This window comes from Cyprinus carpio, chromosome A13, assembly GCF_018340385.1.
Source record: "Cyprinus carpio isolate SPL01 chromosome A13, ASM1834038v1, whole genome shotgun sequence".
Lineage (NCBI taxonomy): Eukaryota > Metazoa > Chordata > Actinopteri > Cypriniformes > Cyprinidae > Cyprinus > Cyprinus carpio.
The window spans coordinates 20905153-20918744 of NC_056584.1; the positions used below are offsets into that span (position 1 = coordinate 20905153).

The window sequence follows — 13592 nt, forward strand, 5'->3', positions numbered from 1 at the left end:
GTTTTTGTTGAAAAAATAGTTCTGAAATAACTTTCATAAACATCCCAAAGTATTAACAACTGCCTTTTTATTACAAATGCTGCATACATTAAACCTACAGCAACGGAAACACTTGAGATATCACAGTAACCTCACATCTCCCATGTTTAGTCATTTTTAAATACAAAAAAGAACATGTACAAAAGTGCTTACATGGTGCAACTATTGAGTTAAAGTTACTTTTAAAAAGAGATAACTGAAATGTAAAAATTTTACTCAGCTGGAGAAAATAAAAGAGCTGCAACAAACAAGGAGAAAATGACCTGCAGCAAAAAAATATTCACTCATGAGGGCCAAATGCTTCACTCACATAAATAACACTCACTCATTCTCCCAAAACTCTCCCCTTTAGCCGGCATGAAAACCTGACATTTTAAATCCACATTAACACAAAACCTCAGAAGTTAGTTATGTTTAATAAAACCGTTCTCTTATATGGCACTTTTTGAGCAGCAATGCATTTTGCTCAAAGTTCTATTTTTACAGCTTTAATGTTGGTTTAATGTTTAGAATTATTACATTTAATAGGGTTTTAAAAAACAAGTATTTAACACAGAGCACTATTGCTTGTAGTTCTGGCAACTGCTTGCTTGATTTGCAAAAATCTGATTGGCTGCTGTAGGACTGCATGATGTTTGATTCTGAATGGCTGAAGTGGCGAGAAGTCTGGGTGTCTCTGGCGGTGGGCAGCGTATGGCATAAGGCTGCAGTGAGATTTAGCACTAAACACAGTCTGCTCAGCAGCTCAGCTGTGGTTGTCCAGCGTTGGTGCCGTTCCGAAAGTAATGCATCATGGGTACTGCAATGGCTCCAGGAGCAGCGTGCCTGAACGGCTGAAGGAGGCGGAGCTAATAACTGTTCTCATGTCCAGCCAGGATGTAGAGGTTACTGAGAACAGTAGGGTTATCTGTAGGCCGGCTCTCCAAAACAACAACCCTAGAATGCACAAATGCCCACAAATATTAACACACAAATACTCTTATCAGAATCAACATGTACCATATAGAGGAGGTGAGTGTAAAAGGGTGGAAGAAAGCCATGATTATGCAAATATAGAGGGGTTGCGTGATGTTGTTGCAAATGGGAGGCTGGTCGTGTCCTCAGCAGCAGGCGTCAGATGAAATTACAGCACCAAGACACAAGCCTGGCACTGCCAGTGTAAATAAAATATGGAGATCTCAGAGAGAGAGAGAGAGAGTGAAAGAGAGACAGTATGTCCTAAAGAGGGTCTTGGGGTCGTGCAGGGCCATTGTGTATGTGGCATCAATGTATGGTGACAAATATGTTTTTGTGTTGGCAGAATGTTGGCAGGAAACAGTCTAAGACAGCAGAACAAAACCCTCATCAGTGAGCTTGGGTGTTAAACTGACAGACCTAATTTAATCCCGTACGTCATACAAAGCTCAGGTCCCCCATCAACCTAACCCAGGGCTTCCCTCACTATAGAAACAAAACCAGTAGAGACACTACGTTCTCTCCCTGTTGGCTTTTTTTCCTCCTCATGTCTCTATTTCTGTCCATTGCATGTGCTACATGCAGAGTTTCTGGCAAGACATGGAGGCAGAGAGTATTGTTTCCAGGATACAAAAGAAAGAAAGAAAGTCAGAAATGATTTGATCGGGTTCTAACCTGTCTGATCCCAGGAGTCTGAACACTCTACTTGGGTCCGAAATCTCCTGTGTCACCTGCAGACAAGTGGAAAAAATATTCTTTAATAAACAACTGTATACCTGGAGAAAAAAAGTTCCAGGAGAGCCATTTAATGAAACTTTTGTACAAGCATGGACATAAAAAAAAAAAACTTTTAAAATAAACAAAAAATACACTGAACAAATTAAGCCCCTTTCACACTGCCAGTGATTACCTGGAATATGTGCGTGCGTTCACACACAACCCGTAAAGGTCTCTTGAAAAGAACATGATATCAGGGTGTGACGTGTAATGTACGAGTTGAAAACGCTAGGCACGTTAACTTTCACTTAAGCTGGGGAACGATCTCAGCTTCAGCACGGAAAGTGAGGAATAGGGCTCACTTTTTGTTCGAAAATCGATTGCACAACTGATCGGACCAACCAAAAAAAGTTTCGAAAACGAAAATAGGGAATCGATTTTAACCAAATATGTACACTATTAATTTTAAAAGAATTAAACAATTAAAAAATATAGATGTAACATAACTCACAAGCAGAAAAAGAAAAACAATTCCGAAAGTGCAGTAGGCGTTGCGAAAGCTAGACAGAAAATACCCAGCAATTTTACGCGCCCATAGTTTCACGGTTTCAATTGCTGCATCTAGTGTTTTGCAAAGAAAATGGAGGACAACGGCAATAAACGTGTGCAACACGAGAGACATGTGATAACCCCGAATAAAATAGCCTTTTTGCGCATTTCATTATGCCTGCGTAGTGCCGCCTAGCCTAAGTGTCGGTTACGTTCAATAAAAAACACACATGGCCTGTTCTCAACTTCAAGTAAGTCCATTTAAAGTTTCATTTTTTAACAGTTGTTTGAAATGGATTGAATCATTATTTAAAATAATTTTGGAGTTTTTTGAATTGCCTAAATCATAAATGCAGCCGGGTTGAAGCCTACAATAATGTTTTTCATTTATGTTATGGCAGCAGTCCACTCTATATATTTTTTTTTCGAGAATGTTGCACTCCTGTTGCTGTTTGTTATTCTGCATGAAACTTCATGCCAATAAATAAGAAATATTGCTCTCTTTACGTTCGTCCGTTATTTGGCATTGAAAATGGAAACATCTTTTTTTTTTTTAGACATGGAAAATCGATTTTACAATCGATTCAATGAACACTTATGTCTTAAAAAAATCAAAAAAATTTTCACAAAAGTGACAGCCCTAGTGAGGAACTAACTGATCTCTGCTTTGTTACAGTTTGCACATATTTGTTTCGTTGCGAACGTTGATCTGCCTTCAAAACACCCGCTAAAAGAGTCGCGCGATAACATGCGTCATCACTACGACACACCCTGTACGGCATTACTTCTGGCTTTTGTTCTCAAAATACAATGGTTGGCAATGCAGGTGCACCACCTGGCAGGCTGTAAAGCTCTCCCTAAATACACACACAGACACACTTTTGAGGGGTGTAGGTGCCGACCCCTTTTCATTGGAGTCAGAGAGGAGGAAAAACAGCTGAATAATTTAATTCATTACTCTCTGGCCAGCTGGAGCTTTCTGATTGTACATGAATTTTACATCATCCATCACACTCTGTCATCTATGTCTCACACACACAATCACTATCATATTTCATAAACACTGTGCTTCACCTCCAGAAGACCTTTGGCATTTTATTGTTAGACACTACAGACCCAAGGAATGGGAAACAAAATCTCACTCACATTATACAAATAGATACCTCTGGTATGTACACAAGATGTTTCACCAGTGCTTGTGCTAGCATCACAGGTTTGAATGCATCAACAGATGCAATATTGAAAATCTGCTTTTACCTCATTTGATTTGAAATTCTTCCCTTGCATCCCATGTTTCCAGAAGGCCAGAACACTGTCCTGGAGACACACTGACACAAACACACACACATATATTTAAGGTTACACACACCCATCATACACTACACAATAGAATAAAAGCATATCAGAGCTATGCGAGTGCAGAAGTGAATCTCTCACCTACGGAGTCGACACAGAAATCAAAGCTCAGCTCAGATGCCAGTTTCTTATTAGACTTTAGCTTTCCCTGCAAGTTCACTATTTTTACGTTCTCTAAACACACACATGAAAAAAGGGAACATTAGAAATTTGTAATAATTTTTGTGTTTATGTTTTTGTAAAATAATGATTATTAATGTGTATGCTGAATGTTGTTTCACTCACTGTCCAGGCACACGAGTACAGTGTCTCTCTCCAGCTGCGTCACGTGGATCGCATCGACCTGGTTACCTCCTACACCAAGATAAACATACACACTAAAACTGTTAGGTCCATTTGACAGTACTGAAAAGCATGGTATAGGACAGTATGAAGGAGTAGAATAAAGTGAGTGAGTGAGTGAGAGTGTGTGTGTGTGTGTGTGTGTGTGTGTGAGAGAGAGGGAGAGAGAGAGCGTGCCATACCTGTGCTGATCTCAGTGAACCAGGACGAGCAGGAATTGAGATTGATGGTCTGGAAGCGAACCACCTGTCCCGGCTCTGTGCCCTGACTGACCGCCACACACACCAGAGGATACTCCTGCTCAGGGACCACCAGCATCTCAAACACACGCAGCGGACTGGGCAACGGGAAATCAAAGTGCTGTGAGAGCGAGCGAGCGAGCGAGAGAGAGAGAGAGAGAGAGAGAGAGATTTAAAAGCTGCCATTATTTAAATGTAATATGCCATTATGTTTTATTCAGTCTGGATTAAATTTAACTTTCCTTCTGGTTTGCAAATATTGTGTTCTGCATGTCTAACCTTTATAAGCATGAATCTCTGCATAGGTTCATACCACTGCAGCAAAACAATCCCAGACTGCAAAGCTCCGCAGAGATACTTGTGACCTGTGTACGGATTCCGCACTGAAAGAGAGAGAAAGTGAGCAGATCAATCTCAATCCGAGTGTGCATGTTTGTGTTTGTACAGAAGTGTTTAAAGCTTTACCAATGCAGCACTTGTGGCATCCCTTTGTGTCGGGGATCTTGGTGGTGAGAGCAAATCTCCTGTGAAGCACACAACAGTGTTGTTATTGTTAACTAAAATTAAAATGTTATTTAAATGTTAATTAAAAATAATTTTTGAAAAAATTCAATAAATTTGAATTAAAATAAAATAAAATATAAGATGAAAATTTTTACTTTTATGGAAAAATAAGTTTAAGTTCAAATTCTAAAATGGCTAAAACTGAAATAAACGTAAAATAGAACTATTAAAAAAACAAATAAAAATAACAAGTAAATAACAATGACTAAAACTGAAAATATAAAAATAAATACTACAAAATATAAACAAATACTATAATAGTACATAGATAATACTAAAAGGTCATATTTCACACGTTAGTGATATAACTAATAGCTTTAAAATATTTAATAAACTGCATATAATAGATTCATGTAAAATAATGTTAAAAGATAAATTATTATTTTTAAAATATTTTTTAAATTAAACTTTTTAAAAAATAAATCTTAAAATTATATATACTTCATCCATTCACATACATACACACATAGTATTAAAAATGTGCCTTGATTTTTAATGTTAATACTTCTTGTGTCTTTAGATCTAATTAAAAATAATCAAGGCATGTTTCTGACATTTTTAACATTTAAATACATAAACACACACAAATCAATTTTTTATACTATTTAACGATTTGCTCCAAGTGTAAGGACACTTTCTTTAGGAATGGCTAACAACTATTATCAAAGTGTTTCTTAACTTTATGTTGCTAATAAAATCCTGGCAAATATACTGTGAAATGTGCAAAAACGGTGTGTGTGTGTGTGTGTGTGTACCTGGGCAGTATCCTGTCAGGGAATCTGTGGGTGTGGAATTGTGTGGCCAGTCCAGGTTTCCTGAGCTGTTCAAACAGCCCAATCAGATTATGGGAATACAACTGAAATGTTTTCCCTTTAAACGAGAGATAACACACATCACACACGTACCTTACACAGGGTATGACAACACAAAGGAAATCCAACAAATGACAATTCATATCATTTGTGCTGATGAGAATGGAAAATGATGCCCCACAGAAATGACTAGTCATTACTCCCTGCACAAAGAAAAGCTGAGCTGTGTAGTTATGCAAGTTGAATCAAAATCAGATTAAGAATGAGGCCAGAAAGATGATGTGATATTAGCTGTGTGGATGTGTGCGGTAGAGGACAGAGGTTTGACATTTTACCTTCTGATTATGGTGATTTAGGCATTAGAAGAGCCAGCAAGCAGTGAAATCAGCCGTGAACACAGGGAGAAACGGACAGAAAGACAGAAAGGGATCATATAGGTTCTACAGAGAATCTCAGTAACAGAAAGACAGAAGAGCCGCTCCCACATCACTCTCACTCACCTGATAATGACATCAGATTATTATTGATTATGTACAGCCATGTGCATCGCCGTGGAAACAACTGAAACGCATCAAAACAGCAGGTTGTGAGTTCATGGACCTGTTGTCTATTCAAGGTCAAGGGTAAAGGTGAAAGGTCAGAGTTTAGGCTCTACCTGCTCCATGGTGGCTTCATGTAGCTCATTCAGGTTCAGAGTGTAGATACCGTCTTCAGTGCCAAATATCAGATACTGGTCTAAAAAAAACCCAAAAAGAAGTAGTAGTGTTTACAGGCTCATATCAAAGAATCAACATTTTCCAATACTAAACAGCAAAACTGCTTTCAACACTAATTATATAAAGAATCAGCATTGGAGTGGCATATGAGAACGAGCAGCAAATCAGCATTTTAGAAGGATTTCTAAAGGATCACGTGACTCTGAAGACTGGAGTAATGATGCTGAAAATTCAGCTTTGCATCACAGGAATAAATGACATTATAAAATACATTAAAACACAAAAGATTTATTTGTAATTATTTTATTATATAAAAATCTTAGCCATTAAAAACTAAAATTTTATATCAGACCTATTTATCGGTTATTGGCACTTTACCTTTAGTATCCGGGTGAATCCATGAAGTGGCACAGTTAATTTTAAGAGGACAACCATCAAAGACCTTTGAGAAACAAGCTCCCATCTGCAGACACGCAGAGAGGTAATATGTGAGCTTATGACAGTTATAAAATACAGAATTAAAATAAAGGACTGCGCCAATAACTGTTGAATAGTGAGATATTAGCATTTAATCAGCATAAGTGATGTGTGATGTCACTCACCAGGACTTTGGGAGTGGGCGGCAGGCCGTTAATAGCAGATTTCTATAAAAAGAGAACAGAAAAATGAGTAGAGAGCAACGTTCTTCTCCTGCGTCACACTCGTCTCAGCAAGACACATTTCACCCCCCCACCCACCCACCACAAACACACTTACAGGAAAATCTTTTCTCTCTTTTCTCTGTGGACGACCGGGAGGTGATTTTGAAACATCTCCATTTACACTTCCGTCTGAATCTTCCTCTACAGCGAGGGAGAGAGAAATCGGATCAAATCTGATCATTTATTCTGACTTTCTGGAATGTGTCATTCTGATCAAGTCTGGTCAAAATTCATTGTTCAATATTGCACCACATCAGCATATTAGAATGATTTCTGAAGGATCATATGACACTGAAGACTGGAGTAATGGCTTCTGAAAATTAGGTTTTGGCATCACAGAAATAAATCACATTTTAAAATGTATGAAAATTATTATATTGTATTATATTGTAAGTGTATTATATTATAATCCATTATTTAAATTGTAATAATATTTCACAATATTACTGTATTTATTGTATTTTTAATCAGAGAGACTTTTGAACAGTTCAATATACATGAGAGTGGTACATGAACAGTAGCTGTGTATAATCATGATTTGGAGAATGAGCGTGTGTGTGTGTGTGTCTTACCATGGTCTGCGGTGTGTGAGAGCAGTCCTGGGCTGCTGACGCTCACAGACAGGTAGTCTGAGTGGGAGTGATCTGCATTACTTCCTCTCTCAGGTGTGCTCTGTCTACGAGCCACTGGGACAGGCTCTGAGCCTGGGAGCCTCCGCACCGTCTGACAGCCGTCGGTCAAAGCAAACTCATCGGATTCACTGCTCAACCGAGGCTGAGAAGGCTGAGAAGAATAAGAATTTTCAAAAACACACCAATAAAAAAAATTGTTATAGAGATGTACACCTATACACAAAGTCACAGTCACCTTAGGAGGAAGCGGTGGTGGCCTTCCCTGTTTAAGAGTTGAACTGAGAGGGGGGAGATGAAACAGAGAGAGAAAAAGAATCGAGTGACTCAGTTGGACTTTGCTTGGGATAAATTTTGTAGTTTTCTCAGCACATATTTTTTCCAATGCTGATTTTACAGAATATGATACCTTACAACCCCAAGTGATCAAACCCAAGAAGAATAAAAAAGTCTTTAAGATAATGTTTAATGTGTAAGAGTGCCACACTTACAGATCGACATCCTCAAAAGCATCTTCTAATGGCGCCAAATGCCCTTCAGAGACAGAACGAGAGAAATGGACAGAAAGAGACAATATTCATGAGCTTATTAGTTCAAGGTTAAAAGAAACTAAATAATGGAATGAATATCACATTTTTTACCAAACCTGATATCGTATTTTTCCTTTTACCAGTTATACTGCAATTATTTACACCACACATACATTTCTATTCATTTCCTTTAGTACTAAAAGCCTGTTTTTTCTCTTATTTGGGCTCTTGGTGAGAGTTAATTTTAAACCCTGCGTTGAAGTTTCCATGGTTCTGTTAAAGAACAGCTACACAAACCAATTTTTTTACCGTATAAACAACTCCTCCTCAACGCTCTTCAGAAGACTCTTCAGTGGAGGAGTGCACAAGAGGGAAAAAGTAAAGGAAAACGGGGAAAAGAAAGAACACAACAGAACAGTCAAAGTAGAGGGAATGCAAGCAGATCTCATGTGAGATTCTGCAGAAAGAAGGAAGTGCGTAACTTTTGGGGACCTCAGAGAAATGTTGCAGACAGAACAGAGAAATGACTGCTTGCGGCGTTTTCATGCGGGTGGCAGTAGCGGGAATGAAATCATTCATGAAGTCACAAAGAAAACTTTTAATGGTTACCTGGAGGTGATGGGGCCCTCTGTAAACGGGCTCCAGGGGGAGGAGAAATCATTGTCTTTCACATCCTGCAAAGAAAGAACCATATATACACACACTCTCTTTTAAAAACATACAAGTCAGGGTCATTGCATATCTGATCTGGGTAAACAGACAATTTACCTGGCAGATATTTGCATGGAAAATGTTTGGTTTTAAGCTTATCAAACAATGAACTGCAAGTTTATTCTGTAGTGTGTGTGTTTAATATCAGTGATGTATTTCTCTTACCATCTCAGCACTTGCTTCAGTCTCCTTCCTCATCGGCTTCTCAAACTGAATCCTATCAACTGAAGTACAGAGATGAAAGTAGAGTTATTACTGCACTTATTAACCTAACATGCCACTGACAAGACAAAAACATTTCACCATTAATTATCTGCACTCTGCAATATTTTTGACATTCGGTTCAACACCACTGGAACACTTTGTACATATACATGTGTGTTGCCTGTCAAAGCCCTTGTTCAAAAAATTTATTAGAGTCATTTGATCTTTTATAGTGTGTTTTTGGTCCAACTCATGAGCATGGTCACACTCTTGATCTTATTTTATCTTTGGGGTTTTCTGTTGGTAATCTGAAAATTATTGATACTGTTTTTTCTGATCATAAGACTGTTCTTTTTAGCTCTAATTTTACATGTGATGTTTTAAGTAATGTTTCTGTTCCTGTTTCATCTCGTGTCCTCACTCCTTACACAGCTAGTAGTTTCTCAGCAGCTTCTGAGGTTTCTCTTTTACTTACTTTGTTTGAATCTCCCTGTCATAGTATGGATTTTGAAGAGTTCGTTAATCAATTTAACGCTTCTTGTTCTGCTAATTTAGATTTTGTGGCTCCTTTCAAGGCTAAAAATGGCTGTCAAATTAGCTAGAGCAAATTATTTTTCTGCCATTATTTCCAGAAATTCTAGAGTATTTTTTTCTACTGTAAACGCTGAGCTCCATCCTGTTGCCACCCCATCACTCATTCCTTCTGCTGATATATGTGAAGCATTCTTAAAAAAATTTATTTGCAAGGTCGCTGGAATTAGATCTCAAATTTCATCTGCTAGCAATGATCTGATCACTCCTGCCAATCCTATTAATCAATTGACAAGTTTTTTGCCTACCTTCTCTGCAGGCCACAATACAGAGTCTGCTCTTTTGATATCTGTCTCCAATGATATCTTAGGAGGCGCTGACTCTGGGAGTTGTGTTGTTCTACTTTTGTTAGTTCTTACTGCAGCATTTGATACAGTTGATCACGATATACTTATTGCTCATCTCAAGAATCATGTTGGTGTTCAGGGCTTAGACATTTTCAGTCAGTTTAGGTGATTACTTTTCTTCTACTGCTCCTCTTGCCTGAGGGGTTCCTCTGGGCTCTATTCTGGGACCAATTTTCTCTGTACATGTTGCCATTGAGTTTTATTTTTGAAAAATTTGAGATTCATTATCACTTGTATGCGGATGATTCACAAATTTATTTACCATTCAAACAGGACCATAAATGTGCTTTGCAGTCTCTGCATCAATGTCTGACAGAGGTTAAATGCTGGTTGGCAAATAATTTTCTTCAGTTGAATGAAGATAAGACAGAGATGCTTTTATTTGGTAATAAGGGTTATGTAAATGATGTGAAAGTGAAAGTCGTGACATTTGCCAAGTATGGTAACCCATACTCGGAATTGGTGCTCTGCATTTAACCCATCCAAGTGCACACACACAGCAGTATGAAGTGAACACACCCAGAGCAGTGGGCAGCTATATCCTGCGCCCGGGGAGCAACTGGGGGTTCAGTGCCTTGCTCAAGGGCACTTCAGCCATCGGTATTGAGGGTGGAGGAGAGCGCTGTTCATTCACTCCCTCCCACCTACAACTCCCGCCAGCACCGAGACTCAAATCTGCGACCTTCAGGTTACAAGTCCAATTCTCTAACCATTAGGCCACAGCTGCCCTAAATGTCTATGACTGCTTGGGGCAGTTTCCTGGGAAGAAACTGTCCAGTGTAAAAAAAACCTTGGTGTCATCTTTGACTCTGAGCTATCTAAGGCCCTTCAATCTAATGCTGTTGTTAAAAACAGCTTTTTCCATCTAAGGTCAATATCGAAGTTTAAGTCCATGCTCTCTTTTGAAGATATGGAGAAGGTTGTGTCATCTCATTTGGACTACTGTAATGTGTTGTATCTGGGTTTGAATCAGCTTTCTCTCTCTTTTTTGCAGCTTGTTCAGAACTCAGCTGCCAGACTTTTAACAGGTACAAAGGGGAGAGAGCATATTACTCCTGTGTTAATCAAACTGCATTGGTTACCTATATGATACAGAATTCATTTCAAAGCATTGTTGTATGTTTATAAGGCTGTGCATGGTCTATCAACTGACTATTTTACTGATTTAATTAGTGTTTGTCAATCCAGCAGATCTCTGCACTCAAATGATCAACTACTTCTAATGGTTCTGCAATCTTGTAGAGGGGATTGTGCTTTCTCTGTGGCAGCTCCAACTTTGGGTGTTTTTCAGAGGGTGCCTAAAACTCATTTGTTTTATCTAGCTTTTGACAATGTTTTTTAGCAGTGTATAATATTTGTTGTTACTAATATTTACTTATTTTGAATGTTCCTTTTATTTTACTATTATTATTTTTAATTTGTTTTTATACTATAATACCTTTTTTACTCTATACATCACTTTACATCACTCTTGTTCCAGAAGAGTTCTTTAAAAATCTTTATAAATAAAGTTTGAGTTGAGTTGAGTAAATCTTAAATGATCACAAGTTCGGTTACATAGATCTTTAACCAGAGACACCAGACCCCTCAGGCTACTACTTTTGGATTCCAAAGAGTAGCTTTTAGTAAAGATAATACTTTATATTTCGATGGTTAAGATGACCAGTATTATAAATTGAAATATAAGATTTCCAGCCAGGAACTAAATAGAGCACACAAAATAACGAATGAAACTGTTTTGGGGTTCAATGGGGATAGTATGACAGTGAGACACTCATAATCATGCTCAGGCCTGTGACTGACGTACAGTTGATCTGTGACTTTGTCCTTTCAGCACGAGAGCTTCTGCTGTGGGACGAGCGGATGGTGTGACGCTCAGCAAGTGGCTGCGACCAGAGAAAGAATAATAGTAAAAACAAGTTATACCACACACAATCGTTTGCACACATTTACCATTTAAAGTCATGTGGACTCACACTCATACACTGAAACTCTGACATTTACACACAAACTCTCACACACTAACAGACAGAGTAGATTCACAGACGTACATACTAACTTGCCATTTCTCTCGTACATGCGCATTTGCACACACATACACACAAAAGTCACATGGGTTACCTCCAGGTCATCTTCATCTCCCTGGCTGAAGTGAGACTGATGATTATCTGGGTTGTTCATCTTATCGAGTAGCTCTAAAGCTAACCGTCGAGTCAAACCTGTCTGAGCCACAAATAAGTGCTGCATGCAAAAACAGAGACAAGTACAAGTGGCTGCTTGTGAAGTAGCCTACGTAATATTCAGACAAAAATAACAGAATAGAGGAATGCAATCAAGAAGATAATTAATATTGACTGTATGAACACAAGCGATGAACACATTTTTTCATATTACACATATATTTCTAATTATGATACTTTTACCACAGCATACTGTGATTTAAACTACTGTTCAAAAGATTAAAATGGAGATTGAGAGGAATTTTTTACCGAGAGCAGCTTCTCAGCTGTTGGTCTCTTCTTAGGGTTTTTTGTAAGGGAAATTTTAACAAAATTATGGAAGGCTGTTGACCTGCAGAAAAGCAAGAAAGTTAAGACAGAAAAGGAAAGAGATAGGGATTGAACATTTTATTTGTAAAAGACTCATTCAGAACACACTGTATATTTCTCTATAACTCAAATATACAAACAGGCCAGAGAGACTAACCATTTGGTCTTGTCCTTTAACTTGGGTGGCTGGAAGTTGCTTTTAGACATCAGAAATAAAGCCCTGCACATACACACAAAAAGTAAGAAAGGAGGAGATCACATAAAGATACAAATCTCTGAGTAAATATGTGAGGATTTGGTGGTAGTCTAATGGTTAATTATCACGGCTCCAAACATTTTTGCACATAATTAAGTTATTAAGATTCACAATAACTTTGGGCCTGGAGCAAATGCCTTGGTTAAAAACATATCTGCTCACTGGCAACAACTGTGTGTGTGTGTGAGTATACCTCATGGGATGAAGGTCAAACATGGGAGGTTGTAGTTCTGCCAGTTCTATAGATGTGATTCCAACAGCCCAGATATCACACAGATGATTATAACCCCCATTCTTCTCCACTGCCGCCACCTCTGGAGCCATCCTATAAACACAAACACAGAGCAGACGAGACATTAAAATCCACAAACACTACTGTTCTAAAGTTTTTTCTTTTTAAAAGAAATGAGTCCCTTTATTCAGCAAGTACAGGTTACAATGTGGATAATAATCAGAAATGTTTCTTGAGCACTTAATCAGCATCTTAGAACGATCATGTCACAAAAAAAAAATATCCTCAAAAAACACATCTACAACAACACAAAAAAAAAACTTTTTTTTTTTTTTTTTTAAATATATTAAACCAGAAAACAAGTATTTTAACTGCAATAATATTTCACAATATTTCTGTTTTTAACTGTAGTTTCGATCCAATAAATGCGGCCTTGGTGAGCCTAAGAGGCTTCTTTCAAAAACAACTTAAGGTCTGATCATTTGCTCGACTTTTACAGACATTTAATGAGTGAGGGGAAACGGTTTCTAACATAATGGCGAAGCGGCTGGTTC

The 13592-nt window shown here is 38.0% G+C and overlaps 1 protein-coding gene across 2 annotated transcripts in view; it reads right to left on the bottom strand.

Moving 5' to 3' along the window:
- Positions 1–50: 50 nt before the first annotated feature.
- Positions 51–13592, bottom strand: part of LOC109059144 (mitogen-activated protein kinase kinase kinase kinase 5-like) — a 31188-nt gene continuing 17646 nt past the window's right edge. Inside the window, exons 10-33 of one of the 2 annotated variants that reach the window (XM_042769319.1) lie at positions 13000–13131; positions 12708–12770; positions 12491–12572; positions 12123–12242; positions 11809–11887; positions 9025–9083; positions 8758–8822; positions 8110–8154; positions 7857–7899; positions 7562–7772; positions 7045–7130; positions 6891–6932; positions 6667–6751; positions 6228–6307; positions 6073–6133; positions 5516–5633; positions 4662–4720; positions 4476–4579; positions 4140–4317; positions 3901–3969; positions 3697–3789; positions 3517–3587; positions 1669–1724; positions 51–975 (exon numbers count right to left, since the gene is read on the bottom strand). In XM_042769319.1, the coding sequence (XP_042625253.1) occupies positions 888–975; positions 1669–1724; positions 3517–3587; positions 3697–3789; positions 3901–3969; positions 4140–4317; positions 4476–4579; positions 4662–4720; positions 5516–5633; positions 6073–6133; positions 6228–6307; positions 6667–6751; positions 6891–6932; positions 7045–7130; positions 7562–7772; positions 7857–7899; positions 8110–8154; positions 8758–8822; positions 9025–9083; positions 11809–11887; positions 12123–12242; positions 12491–12572; positions 12708–12770; positions 13000–13131 (2089 nt within the window). In that variant the 3' untranslated portion in view covers positions 51–887. The remainder of the gene's footprint in view (positions 976–1668; positions 1725–3516; positions 3588–3696; positions 3790–3900; positions 3970–4139; positions 4318–4475; positions 4580–4661; positions 4721–5515; positions 5634–6072; positions 6134–6227; positions 6308–6666; positions 6752–6890; positions 6933–7044; positions 7131–7561; positions 7773–7856; positions 7900–8109; positions 8155–8757; positions 8823–9024; positions 9084–11808; positions 11888–12122; positions 12243–12490; positions 12573–12707; positions 12771–12999; positions 13132–13592) is intronic. The other variant, XM_042769320.1, reaches the window with a different exon arrangement.